Raw genomic sequence first — 21,537 nt, 5'->3', positions numbered from 1 at the left:
ACCTGATCCTTGAGGGTACTAGTTGCTAACCCAAGTTGCAACCCAGCCTGCAGAAACTCTAGGATAGGTCCCACCGGCGCTACCTCCCCAAAGGTTGACCCAGGAATTCCAGGAACTTTTTCCATGTTCTACCATAAAATCTTGATGTGATCGGTTTCCTACTTTTCAACAGGGTGGAGACTAGCCCTGGTGAGAATTCCTGGCGACTCAGTAGCGCTCTCTCAAATTCCAGGCTGACCGATGGAAACCTGAGAGTGGCGCACTGGTCCCTGAGCAAGTAGTTCTGGAATCTCCGGCAAGATCCATGGATCTGTAACGGACATCCGCCTTAGCAGGGAGAACCACGGTCTTTTAGGCCAAAATGGGGCGATGAGAATCACTCTTGCTTGATCCTCTTATTTTCCTCACTACCGCCGGAATCATTGCTACCGGGGGTGGACACACACACATACACTGGAGGCTCACCCTGGCCTATCTGTAGGGTGTCCACGGTAAATGTATTTTCTCCTGGATCTAGAGAGCAGAACTTCCTGACCTTCCTGTTGTGTAAGGTGGCCAACAGGTCTATCTCCGGTTTGCCCCATGCCTGCACTATTAGCTGGAACACATGAGGATTTAGGGACCATTCCCCGTCTCAGTTTTCTGCGACTCAGGAAGTCTGCTTGGACATTTTCAATGCCTCTTATATTTAGTGCCGTGTGGGACAACAGGTGTTCTGTTAATTGAAACAGGAGGTTTGAAACCTCCATGAGGCCACGGGATCTTGTCACCTCTGGTGGTTGATATAAGCTACCACTGCTATATTGTCCGAAATGACCCGGGTATGGCGGCCCTGAAGTAAGGGTAGAAAATGTCTCAAGGCCTTTTCTACACCCCAAACTTTTATATTCAAACCCTGGTCTCCTTCTAGATAAGACCAGGTTCTCCTTGTACTGAATGGGTTCCTAGGTGTGCTCCCCAACCTGAACCACTCGCATCGGTTGTGATATTGTCATAGACTGGTCTCATCCACTGGACCCCTGATGTCAAATGATCCCTAAAGGTCCACCAGGTTAGGGAACCTCTTATGGCCAAGGAAACATGTAGTTTTCCTTCTAAACGTCCTTTCAATGATCTCTGTGCTGACAGTACTTCCCACTATAACGGTCGTAGGTGACATTGTGCCCAGCCTACAGCCGGTATACATGATGTTAATAAGCCTAGTAGGGACATTGCCCTCCTCAATGTCATTACAGGTTGCTGCATTGCTCTCAGAGCCAGGCTCCTTATTTTGACCGCCTTGCTTTCTGGCAGGAGGCAGAGCTGGCGTTCGGAATCCAGCATCAATCCTAGGAGGAATTGTACCTTCCGTGGCTCCAACTTTGACTTGAGGGTGTTTACCACCCATCCTAACTCCATTAGGGTTAACATTATTTCCTTCACCTGATGAGGACAGTGAGTTTCCGACCTCCCCACTACAAAGAAGTTGTCCAGGTATGGGATGATCACTATGTCCCGGGATCGAAGATATGACATTACCTCCACCATTATTTTGGTGAAAACTCTCGGAGCTGTAGATAGACCGAATGGAAGGGCTGTGTATTGATTATGCCTGACCTGTCCTTGGACCCAGAGAGCTACTCTCAGGTACTTTTGATACTCCCGATGGATTGGGATATGATAGCAGGCATCCTTTAAGTCTATTACTGCCATGAAGCAGTGCTGGAATAACATTTTTATGGCCGTGTTTATTGACTCCATCTTGAAGGAGCAATTCTCTATCCACTGGTTGAGACTCCTCAGGTTGGCAATAGTTCTCCAAGAACCGACCGGCTTTTGTATCAAATAAAAGGGGGTAATAAAATCCCCTTCCTTCCTTCTGAGTCGGGACTTCTTGTAGTACCTTTTTCTGCACTAGGCACAAGACCTCCGTCTCCAGAGCTAGCTGTTCCGCCTGGGATTTTCTGCGAGGTGTTAAAGCAACGGTCTGCCGAGGTGGACGGATGAATTTTATTCTTAGGCAGTCTTTGAGGATATTCAGTACCCAACCACTGGGGGAGATATTTACCCAGGCAGGGAGGAAGAGAGAGCTTTCCCCCTACCTCTGACCTGATGTCATTGGGGGGACTTTTTTGATGACTTGGAGGGCCCTTTGAACAAGTAGCCAGACCCTTTCCTGTCCTTAAAGTCCCAATTTTTTCTTTTCCCCAGGGGATGACCCCTATTAAATTTTCTCCTCCGAAAGGAAAGCCTTTCTTTTTATCCTGTCTTCTCCAAAATATCCTCCAGCTTCTGCCCAAAGAGGAGTTGACCATCACACGGTATGGAACAGAGTCTATTTTTGGACGGTAAATCACCCTGACACCCTTTAAGCCACAGGGCGCGTCTCTCCGCATTAGACAAGCCAGCCGCCCTGGCTGCCAATCTTACAGAGTCCGCTGAGGAGTCAGCTAAGAAGGCTGCTGCCCCTTGCGCTAGGGTCATATTGGCTAGGATCTCATCCCTTGGCATCTTATTTCTCAGCTGATCCTCTATCTGCTGTAGACAAATCATGAGAGAGCGGGCAGTACATGTCCCCGCTATCGATGGTTTTAATCCTCCTACTGCCGCCTCCCAAGTGTGTCAAGAATCCATCTGCTTTTTTGTCAAGCGGGTCTTTTAGTACTCCAGAATCTTATAAAGGCAGGGATAATTCTTTTTGAGGACCTAGCCACAGCACCATCGAATTTAGTGATTTTCTCCCAGGTCTCGGAGTCTTTCTCCTCAAAAGGGTACCTCCGTTTAGATGAGGAAGGTAAGGTACCAGACTTCTCTGTTTTTTTCCCACTCTTTTTCTATCAGCACTTTTACTCTTGTATTGTCTGGGAAGGTGCGCTTCCTTTTTTCCTCCAGTCCTCCAAACATAACATCCTCTAAGGATCTCTGTGCTTTCCTCTTTTAGGCCCATCATAGATCTGACCACGTTAACCAGTCTCTCCACATCCTCAGCTGGGAAGCATGGTCGGCCCCCTACATCACTGTCCAAGGAAGGGAGAGGAGGAGGAGGGGGAGGTGGACAGAGATCTTTCACGACCATTCCCACTCAGAGGCTTCCGAGTCTGTAAGCATCCTACGGCTTCTCTTGCCCTCTTTTTTAAGGGCTGCCTTTAAGGAACCTTTTACTTCTGCCCTTATTATGGCTCTAAGGCCCGTGGCGAAGTCAGGGGTCTCTTCCTGTATTGTTTTACTAATACAGTCAGCGCAGAGTTTCTTCTGCCACTGAACTGTCAGCAGGGCTTTGCAAAGGGCACACTCCTTGTTCTTTGTTTTGGCGCTAGCTTTCCTCGACCCCCGGTGATCAAGCAGAAAATATGGACCCCATTACCATAAGGGTGACATTCTTGTAGATCACTCACCACCGCTGTCAATCAAGGGTACCGGATCCGGAGGCTGGTCAGAGGCACATAAAATGCCCCATCTGGATGTTGAGGAGTCCAGTGACCTTCGGTCAGGGTGACAGCTGCTCCTACCACTCAAGCGGCTGCTCCTCATGGTATGCTGGTGACCAGGCGAGGGCTCCGGCTGCTGCTCCATCTTCAGACACGAGCGCGTCTTCTGTGGTCATCTGTCCATAAGAGGGATCCACTGCGCTCTCCGCCTCCTTTGTTGCCCAAAAAAGTGCCCCTCCCTACCGCGGGACATATACCACCGGCCGGCATTTAATCCCCTGGGCGCCGCCACCTTTGATCCGGCGCCGCCTTCTGACGTCACGCAGGCACACCTCTTTCCCAGCATGCCGTGCGCGCAACGCTAGCCGCGTGTTACCCAGAAGTGGCCGCTCCTCCTGAAGCTACAGACCACCGGCAGAGGAGGGAGGGCGGCGCGGCAGCCATGGAAGAGCCCCAGGACCCCTGACCATGCTGCGCCCATGGCCGCTCATTTGTCGAGGCCCTCAGGACCCGTAGACGGCGCTTCCACCACCTGAACGCCGGCATACAGGCGCCCTGCCTGTTCTTCCAGTGCCGGAACAGGCGTGGGTAAGTAAAAAGAAAAATCCTGAACCGTCCTCTTTCAGCACAAGGGTTCTTTTCAGGACAGGAAACCCAACTGAAGCAAGGGAGAGGTACTGTCCTTTTATTTTCAGTAGGGTTCCTGTCCTGACTGGGCAGATCCCCTCTCTCAGGTGTGCTGTCATGGGGGAAGGGAAAATTACTAGTGCAGGGAAACTGCAAAAATAATTTGAGCTTTGCTTTTATAGTGTACATTGTGTGATAAAAATTACCTTTAATCACAGTTTTGCAGGTTAATACAAATATGGCGATACCAAACTTGTCCAGTTTTTACGGCTTTTTTTTTTTTTTTTGCTGACAGGCAATGAACAAAAGCCGGCAATTCTGGACGTGTTATTTTTTTTTTTAATGGAACCTGTCCCCACTTTTGTCATAGTTTTAGTTGATATATCACCTTATTCAGCGCCTGTGCTGCATTCCATAAATGCTTGTATGATCCCCTGTATACCCTCCAAAAATCTTTTGAAGTTCTCCCGCGGTGTATGTTAATCTTGTCACTCCAATCTGACGTGCGTGGCTTCTGGCCTCTCCATCCCTCCTCCTACGTCATCCACATTGCCGGGGCGAAAGCTTGTGCCAGCGCAGAAAAATCGCAGTTCATGCCTTCGCACTATGCTTTGTCCTACTACAGGCAGAGCCGAAAGCACAAGTGTGCATGCACCAGCTTGACGTGTGCGGTGCATGCGCACTTGTATTTTTGGCTCTGGCAGCAGTAGGGCAAAGCATGCTGCGTATGCGCAAGCGGCGATTTCTTTGAGCAGAAGCGAGATTTCGCCCGGCAATGTGGATAACACAGGAGGCGTCCTCTGTGTCAATCAAAGAAAGACAGTGAGCAGCAGCTGGGGAAGGGACGGAGAGTCCAGAAGTCACTCCCACTGGATTACCATACAGCATGGGAGAACTTCAAAATTTTTTTGGGGGGTGGGGGGGTTACATAAGCATTTATGGAATGCAGCACATGTGCTAAATAAGGCGATAGTTTCAGTTTTTATATGACAAATCTGGTTACAGGATCCCTTTAAGTACAGGTTAAGCCATTTTATATTTTAATAGATCGGACTTTTATGGAAGCAGTGACACTGAATGTTTTTGTTTCTTTTAACTTTATTTTCAAAGGGGGAAAAAGTGATTAGAATTTTAAAGCTTTTTTTTTTAATTATTTATATAATTTTTACAAAATCCACTTGGGGATCCATTTGAACATGCAAATGTCTGACGTTTGTAAAGTGTACAGAAATGAAACTGTGCTGCTTTATATAAAGAAAATCACAGACTCCCACGAATTACAGCCACAACATGGTCTTCAATGGAGGACTGTCACGACCAGTATGGAGGCCTTCAGCAAGTTCCCGACTGGCATAGCAACTTATTAGCACCCTAAGATCGCGTTATGTGGAGAACAATGGAAACCTGTAACGGCGCACCGTGTGGACCAAACGCCTTAAATTAAACTGCTGAAAGCAGAGTTTAAAAGGACTTAACAGGAGTGAGCGGAGTTAAATTCCTGTTAAAAGTAAGCCTTAGTTGTGTAACACAGACAGCAACTGCAAGGTATGGTGCGGGCTCAGCCCCTGAGCCTGCTCCACACAACTGTGCCCGACTTGAGCTGTACATGTGGAGTTTACAAAAAAAAAAAAAAAAAAGAATAGAAAAAAGCTAACACTCAGGCGTGAACAACTGTACTGGGGCTTAATACCTTTTTTCCAATGATTACATTGCACATGGTTGTTTAGAATATAAAAGCTGTGTGTGCATGGTAATGGGAGAAGTTGTTGGATTAGAATTGAAAGACTTACAATCTGCACTCATCATATGCCTGTGAAAGAATTACCTGTCTGCGCACTTCAACAGACAATCATGTCACGTCCTAATAAACGTCATCATAAGAGTGTAGAAAATAAGTATGCATACCTCATCGGGTGCCCCACTGCCTGGGAAGAAGTTTCCGTCATCATAGCGGTGGACTGATATGTAAAGGACACTAGGATCTGTGTAGAACGCCTGTTGGGTGCCATTTCCATGATGAACATCCTAAAACATACAAATCAATGTTACAATGCCCCTTTATTTCCCTATACACTGGCAGTATAGATTTAGTAGCCACTCACCCAATCTACAATCAATATTTTTCCAACATTGAACCTCTGCTGGAGAAGTTTTGCTGTGATTGCTACAGAATTGAAGTAGCAAAAACCCCTAAAACGTAAGAAATAATGTGTAGATTAAATTACAAATCAAAAGCTGATTATACTAATATTATAATGTTTAACGATAACTTAATATTAACAGTCAACTAATTTTGTTATTATTGAATGTAACTGGAATCTTTGTTTTCATGTACATTTTGTTGAAACAATATATATATATTAAGAGTAAAAAAAAAAAAAAAAAAATTATAACTTAAGATTTAAAGAAGTTGTGTACTACTTGGACAACTTCTCATACCCCCCTCGCTTGACCCCCATAAAATAATAAAGCTTATACTAACTTCCTGTGCTAGCGCTGTTCCTGTAGTGTTGGCACTCCGTCTCTCGGGGCTCCGATGCTGCTTTGACACGTGATGCTGGCGCCCAAACAGCGATGGCATCACTGTCCCCACCTCCTGTCGAATTGAGCATAAAGAGAAAGTCCGAAATCAGCTGCAGCCCAGACTTCCTCTTCATGTTCAATTTGTCCGAAGGCGGGGGACAGTGACGCCATCGCTGAAAGGGCGCCAGCATTGTGTGTCAAAACAGCAGCATCAGAGCCCTGAGAGCAGACACCGTGGGAACGATGCCGACACTTTTTTTTATGGAGGCCAAACATTTGGATCAAGAAGGGGTTGTCCTAGTAGTGGACAACCCGTTTAACCCTATTAACGCTCAAGATGATATTCTCAGGACAGAACTTACATTGGCGTGCTCTCCTCTGCATGGTGACCAGGAGGCCTGACCACAGCAAAGCCATTCTACAAGTGGAGGACAAAATGTATTATATCATGAATATCCATCATGGTACCACTGTTCAGAGGAAAAGTTCAGATACAATAAGCTTACAGCGCAGCCAGAAATATTACCATACACAAAGGGTCTCACCTTCAGCTCTCCGGCAACCACCTTGGAAGCAAGTTCCACCACACATCCCACTGCGAGTCGAGCAGCCCCAGAGGAGTGGACCTCATTCCAAATTGTATCACTGTCAACCTAGACACATGAAGATATCATCACATCTATCCCATCGTAAATGAAAAACCTCTGACAAAGACTCAGCAAAATTGGTTGTGTTTGGCTCAACAGCACAAATATACAACATCATGATTACAATTCTGCAATGCCCATCACTCAATCTACTCCATTATCTAGAATGATTGTGCCATGCGTCACCTAGAAGTGCCCACATATTAGACAGAAAAAAGGCTAAACACACGAAAAGCAGCTCTGGAACACTCACCCCAACCCCTCCACATGGTAGACGGACGAACATGGAGGTCAAAGATCCTGCATGAGGTAAGGGGAATTGTCAGTGGAGATTGGTTACTAGCATATTACAAACAGAACAAAACCAGCAAATAAACACCAAAAAAGAGTGCACGAAGCCAACATCCCAGCTGTGTTCATAGCATAGGTGCACTATTTTTAAAAGAAGGGAAGAAAACAAGGGATAAGGAAAAAAAACAAATGTAGCCTATTCAGCATTCAATTCACATAAAAAAGTCAATGATCCAACTCAGCAAACACAAAATACAGGGCAATCACAACATGTGATCTGACTGGAGGAAATACAGCAGTGTTCAAATAATAGCAGTGTGTTCAAAAACATGAGTCAATCACAATCTTTACACTCGTTTTTATTTCCAGCATTGGGAACATTGCACACCGTTTTCTAATTCAAAATATGACGCGAAAAGTAGGTATTTTTTAACTACTTTACAGAAAATAATAAACTCGTTTACTGGTATGTTTAGGGTCGTTGTCTTGCTGTAACACCCATTTCAAAGGCATATCCTCTTCAGCGTAAGGCAACATGACCTGCAAGTATTTTAATATCTGCAAATTGGTCCATGATCCCTGGTATGCGGTAAATAGGTCTGACACCATAGTAAGAGAAACATGCTCATATCATGATGCTTCCACCATGCTTTACTGTTTTCAGAGTGTACTGTGGCTTGAATGCAGAGTTTGGGGGTCGTCTGTCGAACTGTCTGTGGCCCTTGGACCCAAAAAAACATTCAATTTTCATCAGTCCACAAAATGTTTCTCCATTTCTCTTTAGACCAGTTGATGCGTTCTTTGGCAAATTGCATCCGCATCAGTACATTTTTTTTTTTTTTTTTTTTTTTTTTTAATAACAGTGGGGCTTTGCAGAGACTTCTTGCTAAGAAATTAGCTTCACACAGGCGTCTTCTAACTGTCACAGTCCTTACAGGTAACTTGATCTTGGTCTTTGATCATCCTGAAGATGATCGTTGGCTGAACCTTTGCCATTCTGACTATTCTTCCATCCATTCAAATGGTATGGTAGTGTTTTGCTTTCTTCCGTTTCTGTTTGGTTGGTCATCATTGTCTGCACGTCTTTATAAGTTTAACCCTCTTTAATCAACTTTTTAATCAAAGTACACTGTTCTTCTGAACAATGTCTCGAACGACTCAGGCTTTCAAGGAGAAATGCATGCACAACTTGTCCTGGCTTCACCCTAAACTAAGGGCCGCCTGATTCACATCGGTTTCTTCACAGAATGATTGACCTCATTGACTGAACTCCACACTGTTCTTTTGAAAAATATGTGAAATATATCTATACATATATTTCACATTTACATGCTTTAATAGAGTGCAACTTTTTTTTTCATTTTTTTGCTATTATTTTGAATACACCCCCTTTCAAGTAATTATTCTATTACACAGGCTCAAAAACCTGCAGATCATGAATGTGGAATCTGTTGGTTTTCTTAAGGTACTGTCACACTTATCGCTGGTCGGGATCGCTGGTACATCGCTATGACGCGGTCAGGATCGCTGGTACATCACTAAGTGGTCGCTAGTGAGCTGCCACACAGGCAGATCTCACCAGCGACATCGCTGGGGACGGGGGTCACTACTTACCTGTCACACCAGGCGATCCTGACGTCCTCCCGCCCGGCTCCACGCGTCGCTCGTCGTCACAGCAGGAAGCGCCGCAGGAAGCTGACGACGAGAAACAGTCCTGAACGTTCTCGCGCGATCAGCGATAACCAGCGGGGGAGCCGGTCGTAGGTATCAGACACAGAGATATCGCTAGCAATATTGCTATAACGTCACTAGTTATAGCGATATTGCTAGCGATATCTCTTAGTGTGACATGCCCTTTAGACTCTCCAGAATCTACTGCACCAATTGGTAAATTGTTTGACATGTGGGAATAAAATTTCTACCAAAAACAGTGATTAATCTAGTTAGTAATATTGGACTGCTAGTATTTTGAACACCACTGTAAAGGAGGATAGCTGACAGTAAAACAAGTGATCGTCATATCAAAGTTAACATTTACCCTCCAGCTTCTGTCGATTCAGAGGGTTGGTGCCATAGAGCAGAGAGTGCGCCTCAGAGTGGACAGTTTGCAGTTCTTCCAAAGTGGCTTTTCTGCCCCGTATACACTATACATAAAAAAGCAGGTAGATAGGACTTAAGGCAACGTCTTGTTTATCCCCAAAAGCTAATAAAGGGAAAAATGAAAGAGTAAACCTTTGCTCACCTCACACATGCTCCTAAGACCTGTCTCTTGCAACCTGGACCAGATGCTTTGTATACGGCCGGCATGCTCAGGATGGCTGTTCGTGTTCCCACAGATGCACTGATGTTTCAGCATCAACGTGTCATAGACAAGGCCTGCAGAAAATGTACATTCCACATTATCAGGAAAAGTGATTTTTTTCTGATATACAAAAACAAGACCTAATAAAAAAAAAGTGGAAGAAAAACATGGATTTTTGTGATAACTCACCGAGATGCTCATTGCGGGACACAGGACAGTGGGTGTATGCTACTACCGCCAGGAGGCTGACACTAAGTTGATGAAAAAAGGTTAGCTCCTCCTCCGCAGTATGCACCCTCGCCTCAATTGCAGGCGAAACCAGTTTGGCGCAAAAGCAGTAGATCTTACAAGACAAAATCAGCCTCAATGTAGGTAACAATATGTCTAGAAAACCCACCTGGTATCATAAATACCTATTAATAAACAAAAAGGAGCCAATTGGCTAGCAGGGTGGGTGCCGTTTCCACCAATGAGCATCTCGGAGAAAAGGATTTTACGGTGAGTTATCACAAAAATCCATGTTTCTCCTTCGCCTCATTGGGGAACACAGGACAGTTGGACGTCCCAAAGCAGTCCCTGGGTGGGAAGTCGACTCATCGGTCCAAGCTACACGCACCTACTGTCTGAAGGCACGCCACCGCTGCTTGGAGAATCCTTTTACCCAGGCTTGCATCTGCTGAAGCCTGAATATGGACATTTGTAATGCTTGGAGAATGTGTGCCGGCTGGACCAGGTTGCCGCCCTGCATACCTGCTCCGCCGATGCCTGGTGCCGAAGAGCCCAAAAAGGCGCCCACTGCTTGAGTTGAGTGCGCTCTGATCTCTGCTGGCACAGCTGCGCCTCTGATGCGGTAGGATTCCTGAATCATCAGCCGAATCCACCTGGCTATGGTCGCTCTTGAGGCAGCAAGTCCCTTCCTGCAACCCTCGGGGAGCCCAAACAGCGTGTCTGTCTGACGAAAGGATGCCGTCCGTGACACATACCTCCTGAGAGCTCCCACCAGGTCCAACGTATGAAGAGCCTTTTCCACCCAGCGTACCGGTGTCGGGTAAAAGGGAGGGTAAGGCAATATCCTCATTAAAGAGAAATAAGGAAACGACCCTCGGCAGAAAAAGGGGAGCTGGCCTGAACCACCTTATCCTTGTGAGATATCAGGAACGGAGCTCGGCAAGATAGAGCTGCCAGCTCCGGGACCCGTCTGATTGATGTTATCGCCAAGAGGAACACCACCTTCCAGGGAAGGTATGTTGAAGAGACCTCTTGTAGTGGCTGGAATGTAGCTTCCTGCGGAACGCTTAGGACCAGGTTAAGGTCCCAGGTGTCCCGAGGGGTCCTATAGGGGGGTACCAAGGGTGAGACCTGCTGGCTGAAGGTCTATACCTGCAGATTGGTAGCGATTCTGTGCTGGAACAGGACGGATAAGGCAGATATCAGTCCCCTGAGGGAACTTGGGGCTAAACCAGAGTCCCAGCCAGACTGGAAAAAACGCCAAAATGTTGGGAATAGAGAATCTCAGTGGAGACCGACCGTGGTCCTGACATCATGAGAAGACAATCTTCCAGGTGTGGTGGAAAATACGTGCTGAGGCAGGCTTCCGAGCGCTAACCATTGTAGCAACCACATTGCGTCTAAACCCAGCCAAGGTCAGAATCCAAGATTCAACGGCTAAGCCGTCAAACACTAGGCCCCTGGGTTCGGGTAGTAGATCGGGCCCTGTGAAAGTAGGTCTGGGCGCTCTGGCAGTCATTCAACGGCTAAGCCGTCAAACACAAGGCCCCTGGGTTCGGGTAGTAGATCGGGCCCTGTGAAAGTAGGTCTGGGCGCTCTGGCAGTCGCCAGGGAACGTCAGCGAGTAGCTGCACCAGGTTTGCGTACTACGTCCGCTGAGGCCAATCTGGGGCCAGTAGCATCACTGGAACCCCTTCTGCCTTGATCCTCTTGATGATCCTTGGGAGTAGCGGCAGCGAGGGAAATAGGTATGGGAGGCAAATACTGGTTCCATGGCAGAACCAACGCATCCCCGGCGATTGCCTGCGGGTCCCGGGTCCCGGGACCGAGGCGACAAACGTGGCCACCTTGGCGCCTACCCCGGAGGCCACCAGGTCCACGTCCGGCGTTCCCCAACATCGGCAAATTTGCCGGAAAACCTCGGGGTGTAGTGACCATTCCCTGGACGCAAGACCCTGCAAGTTGAGGAAGTCTGCCGCCCAGTTCTTTATGCCCGGAATGTGGACTGCCGAGATCACAGAGTGGTTGCTCTCGGCCCAGTGAGGGATGTGCCTCACCTTGTACATGGCTGCCCTGCTCAGGGTGCCCCCCTGGTGATTTATGTCAGCCACGGCCGTGGCGTTGTCCAATTGAATCCGGACGGGGCGGCCTGCTGGAAGATGATGAAAACATTGCGGAGCCAGCCGGATTGTTCAAATCTCTAACAAGTTGATCAGGAGGCATGCCCACTGCGGCAACCACCAACCCTGAGTTGCGTGATGGCGAAAAAAACTGCTCCCCAGCCGAGGAGACCGGCGTCGGTTGTCACCACCAACCAATGGTCTGGGGGGAAATGGGTTTCCCCTGAAGACGGGAGGAACTGACTGTCCACCACCCGAGTGCCTGTCTGACCTGCATGGACAATCGGCACTGGTGGTCGAGTGTAAACGGGTTCTTGTCCCGCGATGCCAAGAGGGCATGCTGTGGGGGCGAAGATGGAGTTGGGCACATGGAATTGCTTCTATTGCTGCCACCCCCTTCCCTAAGACCCTCATGCAAAAACGAATGGTATGAGGGACTGGCTGGCGAAGTACCTAGACTCCCTGCCGAAGAACTAAGGCCTTGTCTCGAGGGAGAATTACCAACCCTCGGAGGATGTCGAAGATCATCCCCAAAAAGGAAATCCTCTGAGCTGGAACCGGGGATGATTTATTCAGGTTGACCAACCACCCTAAGAGGGCAAGAGTATCTAGCGTGATGCTGATGCTCTCCTCGTATGCTCGATATGAAGGGCATTTCATCAAGAGGTCGTCTAAATAAGGCAAGACAACTATGCACCGGGGAGTGCAGGATGGGCATGACGACTGCCATGACCTTTGTGAACACTCCGGGGGCGGTAGCTAGCCCGAAGGGGAGAGCTGCAAATTGAAAGTATAGGCCGCTGATAGCGAAGCGTAGAACTCTCTGATGTGGAGGGAAAATGGGGATGTACAGGTACACGTCTTGGATGTCGATAGAAGCCAAATATTCTCCCTGTTCTATGGCAGCTATGACTGAGCGGAGAGACTCCATCCGGAAATGTCTGATCCTGACAAATCTGTTCAGAAGCTTTAGGTCCAGAATGGGTCTGACAGTCTCATCCCTTTCGGGGATCGTGAACAGGTCGGAATAGAAACCCTGACCTCTTTCGCCTTCCGGTATGGGGATGACCCGTTTTTCCAGAGCAATTCGATGGTCCTGAACAAGGCTTGTGCCCAATATTCCACTTTGGGGGGACGAGAAAGAAAAAAATCGTCTTGGGAGCGGTTTAACAAAGTCTAGCTTGTACCCCGAGGATACCAGCTCCCTTATCCATGTGTCGTGTAACACGGAGAGTCAGACATGGCAAAACCAGAGTAGGCGACCGCCTACTCTGCTGGTGTCGCCCGGCACTTGCCTCGAACCATTTTGGCTGATGATCTTTGGGACCTAGGTCCCCTTGATCTGGGCTTGTTGGGATCGCATTCTCCCCAATGGGTTGGCTCTATATGAGACTTGACGATCCCAGTCCTGGTTGGGGCAACCTGCAACGGCGGAGTTGTTTGCTGAAGCCCACCCGGGGTTGCGAAAAAAACGAAACCGTGTCTGAAGCAGGTGACAAAAAAGCTGTTTAGCGCTTTATTGAGGGAGAAAAACTGCTCCTGCCCCCTGTGGAGTCAGAAATAAACTGGTCTAACCTTTCACCAAAGAGGCGAATGCAGCCACGCTCAGCCTAGAATGGCCGGTGGCACCCAAATAGGCGGCCGCTCTGATAAGGTAAAGAAGTTAAGAACTTCTTGGAGGTTGAATCTGCATGCTAAGTCCTCAACCACAGAGCCCCTCTTAATAAAAATTGCATTTGTGGCAGCGAGTGCTGCGCAGCTAGCCGTATCCAAAGACGCATTAATCAATTAGTCCGCGGCCAACGCAATCTGATTAGCAATATCTGCTACCTCCGCAGGCTGGTCCATACCCTGCAAGGCTCTGTTTACAGATTCAGACCGAGAGCCCATGGCCTTAGCTACCCAAGTTGCAGCGAACGAGGGAGAGAGTGCTGAACCCAACGCTTCAAATACTGAGCGAGCCAGGCTCTCTATGAGACAGTCGGTGGGATCCTTAATAGAGGAACCGTTCGGTATGGACAACAGGGTTTTAGAGGCCAATCGCGACACGGGTGGATCTACCGCCGGGGATTCCACACACCTTTTACGGAGCTCAAGGGCAAACGTCAAGCGCTTTCTGGCCTAAGAAACGCCTGTCCATTCGTTCCCTGTGTCGCTGTACTATATCGTCCACTCTGGGTGAGCGGCAAATACTCTATGAGGCCGATTGACTCGCTTAAACAACACCCTGTGCCCTGAGGTCAGGGTGGATTCATTGTCAATCCCTAGGGTCTGGTTGACTGCCTCGATAAGGCTGTCCACTGTCTACTGGTAACCCGGAGTAACTAAGTCAAGGGGCTCGTCCGAGTCGTAATCAGAGTTCTGCTGGTTATCGACTACTGGCGAGGGCAAGCGAGAGGCAGACAGATTTGCCTACTTTGCACATGTGGGAAGACGGACCGACAGGAGGTGCACGCAACATACAGAACCGTGTGCGTCTTCTGGACATGGTGGCCCTGCCAGGTGATATGCCTGTGGGGTTCTACTGCTTAGCCTCTGTTAAAAAACAGAGGGTGGCCTTCCTCCTTCGGGGGTAGCACTTACCCCAGTCTTGTGTCTCCAGTCCTGGATCCCCTTAGGTGCGCCTCGGCGTGTGGGCGGTCCTGTAGGAAGAGACGCCGCCGGTGACGTCCTATGGGCCGAGCCTCTGCTCGTGGCCTAGCGCCGGCTGAAGCCGGGGACTAAATTTTTCGGCATCCGCCCAAGGCTCCGGAGGCGGGTCCGCTGGAAGTACATGCATCACGGGGGCAGGACTTCCGCCTGCGGCCTAGTACTGGCGGGAGCCGGGGACCAAATTTACAGCGCCCGCCTGAACACGGGGACAGGACCGCCAAAAAAAAAAACCAACAAAAAAAACCCGAGGCCTGTCAGGACATGCGCTGCCAAGCGCTACCGCTGTTGGGGCGCCCGACCCGTGCTGCCTCCCAGGGGAATGCCGACCCTGGGGGTTTCAGGAGCCCTCCCAGCCCACCTGCTTCCGCGCCTCACCCCTAGTGCTCCAGCTGATCCTTAGGTTGGGGGGGGGGGGGGGGGGGAGGGGGCTGCATCCAAATCAAGGACGGTGCAGGCACCCTAGCTCCATCTTTTCCTCCAGGGGACGAGGAGAGGGACCATCCGCCTCCTTCCACTACCGCAGTCTTTGCATTGGTGGTGCAGTGGGAGGCCGCACGGACTATACCTGTGCCTCTGTACAGCCTAGGGTTTCGATACCTTAGGGTGGCCAGGGCAAGTCCGGCATCATGTCCCACGTCACGGGAAAGAATACATGGAGGCGACACTCGCACGTGCTCACCCTTTGTTGGTTTGGGGAGATCGGACTCTTTCAGTAGGGTCCGTCGCCCCTGTCTCATCTTCATAGAAAAAATGAAAAAAATAAAAGTCTGGAAAAAAGACCAGACGTGTGTGCCTCCCAGGACACTAAGCAAGAACTGGTTTCGCCTGCAATCGAGGTGAGGGTGTATACTGGAGGAGCGAACCTTTCTTTCATCAACTTAGTGTCAGCCTCCTGGCGGCAGTAGCATACACCCACTGTCCTGTGTCTCCCGATGAGGCGAAGGAGAAAAAGCCCATTTGATTTTACATTTCAAAGAGATTTAGAATATGACTTCTTTTGACCTTATTAATGTGAAGGCGTGCTCATCTTCTGCCTTCAGAAGGGCTCATCTTCTGCCTTCAGAAGCACACTACTCCCCTTCCTGCTTGCAGGGAGGCAGTGCGCTCCTGAACATTGACAGTTTGCAACAGCACGATGGTCACACCGCTGGTTAAAACAAACTGTGCTCTGCCAGGTTGATAATAGAGGCAGCTTGGTCTCTGCAGCATGGGAGAAGAGTGAGGGAAACTAAGGCTTGGTGAACCCAACGATCTGGATAGCTTCAGAGTGGCACTGACAAGCAAACAGCTTCCAAGTGCACGATTCTTGTCTAGGAAACCAGCCACCTTTAGGTGGTCGCTAACTTAAGTAACAAGCAGAGAGGATCTTTAATAAAAAAAAAAAGTTAAATTACCAAGTTAATTGAATTTACAAGCACTTTGGAATTCTAACCATTAATGACCAGGACTCAATCTCAGGCATCATTAGTCAGATGACCAAGGAATGGGATGTCATGGTTTCCTGTCCTGGTGGAGGCCACCAGAACAGTTACTCCCAATAACTATAGCTTCTGTTATTTTCTCACTTTCCCATGTTTTCATCATTTTTTTGGGAGGGAGTTGGTAGGAATTCTCACAACCTCTTTGAAGTGACATAATACTGCACCTGTAGTGAATCGTGGCTTGGTAGGTGTTTCTTGAACAGACATGGGAAATGAGGCAGAGGCTGGAGAAGACTGGGCTCTTGAGAGTGGTCTGTGTCCACCAAAATGTACAACAACACCAGCTGCTTCCATGGAGGCTTGATAGTTCCTCAGCTGATGTATGCGCTGCTGCTCCAATAAAAGGGTTTGCTGTAATGTCAAGATGATTTGGATTTTCAAAAAGATACAGAAGACTAGAGAAATATAAGAAGAATCCTGGCAATAAATAATTATGTATCACATACCTGTCTGAAGAGAAGATCTTGCTCAGCCTGAAGTTGGCTCTGCTCTAGCTCTTGTGAGCTGGCTTCATCTTCACTTTCGTCTCGCTCCTGCTTCACGCGCACATGGCTTCCAAGGCTTTGCTCTTTATGATCAGATCCATGTTCTATATAGGAATCCTCATGTATAGCTTGATGCTCGCGCAGCTCCTCTTCGGTTTCCTCAGGGTGACTTTCATGTTGTCGTGAAACCTCATTGACTTTAGGAATCATCTGCAATAAATACAAAAAAAAAAAAAAAAAAAATGACAAATTCATGCTAACGAAAGATACAAAAACACCCAAAAACTAGCACCAAGTCGAGAATAAAATATTTAAAACAAAAAGTAACTCAGGATAAAAGAGTAAAGATAAGACTGGCATCATTGGGTAATGGAGAAAATGAGACAAAACTAAAAAGTAGGACAGTTCTAAAATGAGAATAAGAGGTTACACGACAAAGGAGAGTCACGCAGATGCCTGGCTGTCACTCCATTGCTTCTACTCCTCAATGGGACAGCTGTCAACCAGCTTCAAAATCAATAAAAGGCTCAGTGGACACTTATTTTACTGATAAATTGGGTGTTTGGGCTTCCAAGCTACCACACATTAATAGCGTATCCTGTAGTCAGAATATCTTAACAACACATGGGGATACATTGAATTTTGTACAATTTCAGTGCAGACCTAATTGAGCCTGTAATAAGAAAATGATTAGAAGGGTCATTTACCCACTGCTCCAGTTTTTAATTTTGTAGTACAAGTAAGAAACTTATTCAGTTGCACTAAGAAACAGAATGAGGGTATGTGCACACATAGTTTTTTGTCTCTGCGAATTTTGTAGAGAAAACTGCAGGAAATCCGCAGGACAAAGTGCTGCAGTTTTTCTGCGGTTTATCTGCGTTTTTTCTGCGGTTTTACACCTCATAATGGATGAGGTGTAAAACTGCAGCGTTTCTGCACCAAACAATTGACATGCTGCGTTTTGAAAACCGCAGCAAAACCGCGCGGAAAAAAACGCAGCATGTGCACAGCTTTTTTTTATTTCCATAGGAAATAAAGGTACTGTACAACACAGCAGAATCTGCTGCGTTTCTGCAGAGCCAAAAACGCTGCGGAAACGCAGCAGAAACCGCAAAGTGTGCACATACCCTGATAACTCTGAGTTATCCCAGCACCACTGCGGTTGGGGAGATACAAAGCCTTTTTTTGCTTGCAAAATCAATATTAATAACACACCCTAAATAAATATTAAATCCGTTCAATTTACAAATCAGTAAAAGTTGCAGGTGCGAAACAACCACCGACCAAACACTGTCTATCCTGAGGATAGGCCATCAATATTTAAAGGGGCACTACTCAGACAACCCCTTCTGAATCCCTGTTTACCTCCAGTAAAATAACACTTTTATATGTCCCACGAACCCTGTCGCTAATCAGCACTGGCTTTACTCTCCACTGCTTAGGGTAAATCAAGACATCTAGAGAAGTGAGCTTTGCCTCTGCTCGCTCACTTCCTCTGGATGTAAATCATGTTAGTAGGAGGGAAGAGTGAAGCCAGCGCTTATTGGCCGCAGAGATTGAGTGACAATGTCAAGCGAGCCCCAGGAAATCAAGTGCAGACACCTCTGGAAAGGCACCAGCAGCAGAGGGGCTTATAGGTGTTATTTAAAGGGGAAAATATAGGGATTTATATGGGGTTGTCCAAATAATGGAAAACTGCTTTAAGACCCAGAACATCTTTCAAAGGGAGCTTGTCAGCACAAAATGACTGTTCAAATCAAGTCCAGGTGTTCGGTGCACACATGGCGTGGCCAAACACTTCAGCGCACCTTCTCACCAACTTGTTTTCCAACTATCTCCTCCTTTCTTTGGCTCCAGTAAAGCCAGAGCTGTCAATCCAGGAACTAGGGGGGCAGTGATGGATGGGAAAAACAAGAATAAGTGGAGGTGCACTGAACTGCTCAGCCACACCAAGTGAGTACTCAGCACATGTGCCTGGTATGAACAGGTACTTTGTACTCACAGACTCCCTTTACCACACTTTTTGGAAAATGTTTGGAGTGTTTTTCCCACACCTGCCATTTATCACAGAATAGGATTTCCTGTATATGCCTGATCGTTGTGGACATGTGATAACTTTAAAATTGTGGGATTTTACCCCAGACGTATGCACACACTCAAGATTAGCTTTCAGAGACAAGGAGAAAAGATAAGAGAAAGCTCCCGGATAAGCCCATGAAGAAGTCGGGCACACACCTTGTTGAGGTGTAGCTGCTGCTGCTGTTGGAACTGCTGTTTGTGCTTCTCAAGGAACTGTTGGTGCTGCTGCTGGATGACCAGGTGCTGCAGAGCATGAGAGTTTTGAGGCAGCGGTGCAGACTGTGTGCGGCCCAGGGGGCGGTGGTGACGTAACTTGTGGATAGTTGGGGAGACGCGATCAGTGGACACTAAGGACTGGGAGTGAAGAGGAAGTGCACCCAACCCTGAAAACAATAAAACAAGTCTGCTGAAGCTGCCGCTGCGGATTCACGTGCAGTAGATGACTGCCGCACGTCTGATCTGCTCACCGGTTACTAATGGGCTCTGTGCACTGGGCTGCTCCAGAAGGACCATATGCTGCAGAAGGGAGTTATGGGAGCTGGCGGCATCAGCACCAAGGTACGGAGTAAGGTGGGCAGCCGGAAATAAGGACAGGCGTTGTTGGATAGTAGACAGGGAAAGGCGATCAGAGTCCGGCCCAGACCCACCCTAAATGATATGGAGCAGGGAAGGCAAAAAGAATATTTAGGACTTCTCACTATATTGAATACATACATTACGTGCATTATATCTTATACAAAGTTATCTTACACTGCTCCATTGAACAGATGTGAAATGTTACACATGGGCAAATAAAGTTCCATTTTCTTTCTTTTTTTTTTTTTTGGAAGTGGCGCCCCAGTTTTTATTGTCTAGGTAGGGTCCTTAGTGGCCCTTTGGGGCTTTGCACTAATACCCGCAGTGAAAGCTTCACATCAATCTATACACAGTTGTATAAACACAGACACGGAAGAAGCAGATTGAAGCTCATTATCAGTAATGTGAATGGCTTTATTCCCTGCAGAACAACATTTATGATGATGATATACACTTGTTCTCACTTAGAAAATATCAATAGTCATATTTACGTGAACACATATTGAAGGTGTTTCACAATGCACATAAAGACTTCTATATTTTAATACAGAGCCTTGTGATTTTAAAGTGAATCTGCAATCAGAAAATTACCTAATGGCAAATTATTTTTTGTGCTAAATGTGTTTTGTTTTGGGCAATGATTTTTTTTTTTCCTTATCACAATTTTTACTAAAAATAGAAAATTATAAATCTCTCAATTTTCACGCGGCCACTGGGATGTTTATAGACTAACTTTCTGTTACAGGAAAAATATATAGAGCCACAATAGTTACACCCCACTGTCTCTTGCACCAAAGCATCTAAACGACATTGTGAGGGGAGAGGAAGCTGCGATGTCACCTACTATGAATGATTGATCCTGTGATATCAGCTGTGCTTAGGTGTTACCTATCACTGTAATCTACCTCTGATGATAAGCAAACTGCTGAAAACTGTTCCTGAAAGATCAGGAAGTACAAGTCTAAGAAAAAACCCAGCGGCCAAAGTAAGAATTGCAATATTACCAATTTTGTTTTTCTTAATAAAGTAAAAAAAAAAAAAAAAAATGCCATTTTTATTTTTCAAAATACATATTAACAGGCCATTTTCTTATCGGCAGCATAAACTGACCAGCGATAGATATGTTCCCGTGGGAAAAAAAGTCTAAATTTACAATGCAGCTTTTGTATCCAGTCGAGGGTTTTGGTCAACTTACATTGGCGGATCCACTAGCGGGCAGCCCAAGAGTAATGTTGGGTAAAGATGGTGAGGTATAGAGAGGCAGTTGGGTTACAGACCCTTCTCGGCTTACCAGCCGGTGGGCCAATGCCGCCTACAAAAGGGAGAGAGGGAATAAAAAAAAAAAAAAAAAAAAAAAAAAAAAAAAAAAAAAAAAAAAGGTAAAAACTAATCAAAAAGCTACAAAGAAGCTTAATGGCGGATATGGATACTCAGGGCAATAAAGGAGGTACAGTTAGGTCCATATATATTTGGACAAAGACAACATTTCTCTACTTTTGGTTCTAGACATTACCACAATGAATTTTAAACAAAACAATTCAGATGCAGTTGAAGTTCAGACTTTCAGCTTTCATTTGAGGGTATCCACATTAAAATTGGATGAAGGGTTTAGGAGTTTCAGCTCCTTAACATGTGCCACCCTGTTTTTAAAGGGACCAAAAGTAATTGGACAGATTAAATAATTGTAAATAAAATGTTCATTTCTAGTACTTGGTTGAAAACCCTTTGTTGGCAATGACTGCCTGAAGTCTTGAACTCATGGACATCACCAGACGCTGTGTTTCCTCCTTTTTGATGCTCCGCCAGGGCTTCACTGCGGTGGTTTTCAGTTGCGGTTTGTTTGTTGGCCTTTCTGTCTGAAGTTTAGTCTTTAACAAGTGAAATGCATGCTCAATTGGGTTGAGATCAGGTGACTGACTTGGCTATTCAAGAATATTCCACTTATTTGCTTTAATAAACTCCTGGGTTGCTTTGGCTTTATGTTTTGGGTCATTGTCCATCTGTAGTGTGAAACGACGACCAATCAGTTTGGCTGCATTTGGCTGGATCTGAGCACACAGTATGGCTCTGAATACCTCAGAATTCATTCGGCTGCTTCTGTCCTGTGTCACATCATCAA

At 46.9% G+C, this 21,537-nt stretch overlaps 1 protein-coding gene across 2 annotated transcripts in view; it reads right to left on the bottom strand.

Annotated features, from left to right (window-relative positions):
• Positions 1-21,537, bottom strand: part of HDAC4 (histone deacetylase 4) — a 199,829-nt gene that overhangs the window by 19,238 nt on the left and 159,054 nt on the right. For both annotated transcript variants that reach the window (XM_073577549.1, XM_073577551.1), the window contains 12 exons: positions 20,614-20,730; positions 19,310-19,490; positions 18,999-19,225; positions 16,725-16,973; positions 16,443-16,629; positions 9,738-9,871; positions 9,534-9,639; positions 7,458-7,504; positions 7,103-7,210; positions 6,920-6,975; positions 6,137-6,224; positions 5,940-6,059 (listed from right to left, as the gene is read on the bottom strand). In XM_073577549.1, the coding sequence (XP_073433650.1) occupies positions 5,940-6,059; positions 6,137-6,224; positions 6,920-6,975; positions 7,103-7,210; positions 7,458-7,504; positions 9,534-9,639; positions 9,738-9,871; positions 16,443-16,629; positions 16,725-16,973; positions 18,999-19,225; positions 19,310-19,490; positions 20,614-20,730 (1,620 nt within the window). The remainder of the gene's footprint in view (positions 1-5,939; positions 6,060-6,136; positions 6,225-6,919; positions 6,976-7,102; positions 7,211-7,457; positions 7,505-9,533; positions 9,640-9,737; positions 9,872-16,442; positions 16,630-16,724; positions 16,974-18,998; positions 19,226-19,309; positions 19,491-20,613; positions 20,731-21,537) is intronic.

Source organism: Dendrobates tinctorius, unplaced genomic scaffold (assembly GCF_039654945.1).
Source record: "Dendrobates tinctorius isolate UK_male_01 unplaced genomic scaffold, ASM3965494v1 ptg000056l, whole genome shotgun sequence".
NCBI classification, from domain to species: Eukaryota; Metazoa; Chordata; class Amphibia; order Anura; family Dendrobatidae; genus Dendrobates; species Dendrobates tinctorius.
This window is presented reverse-complemented; position numbering and strand designations above follow the sequence as displayed.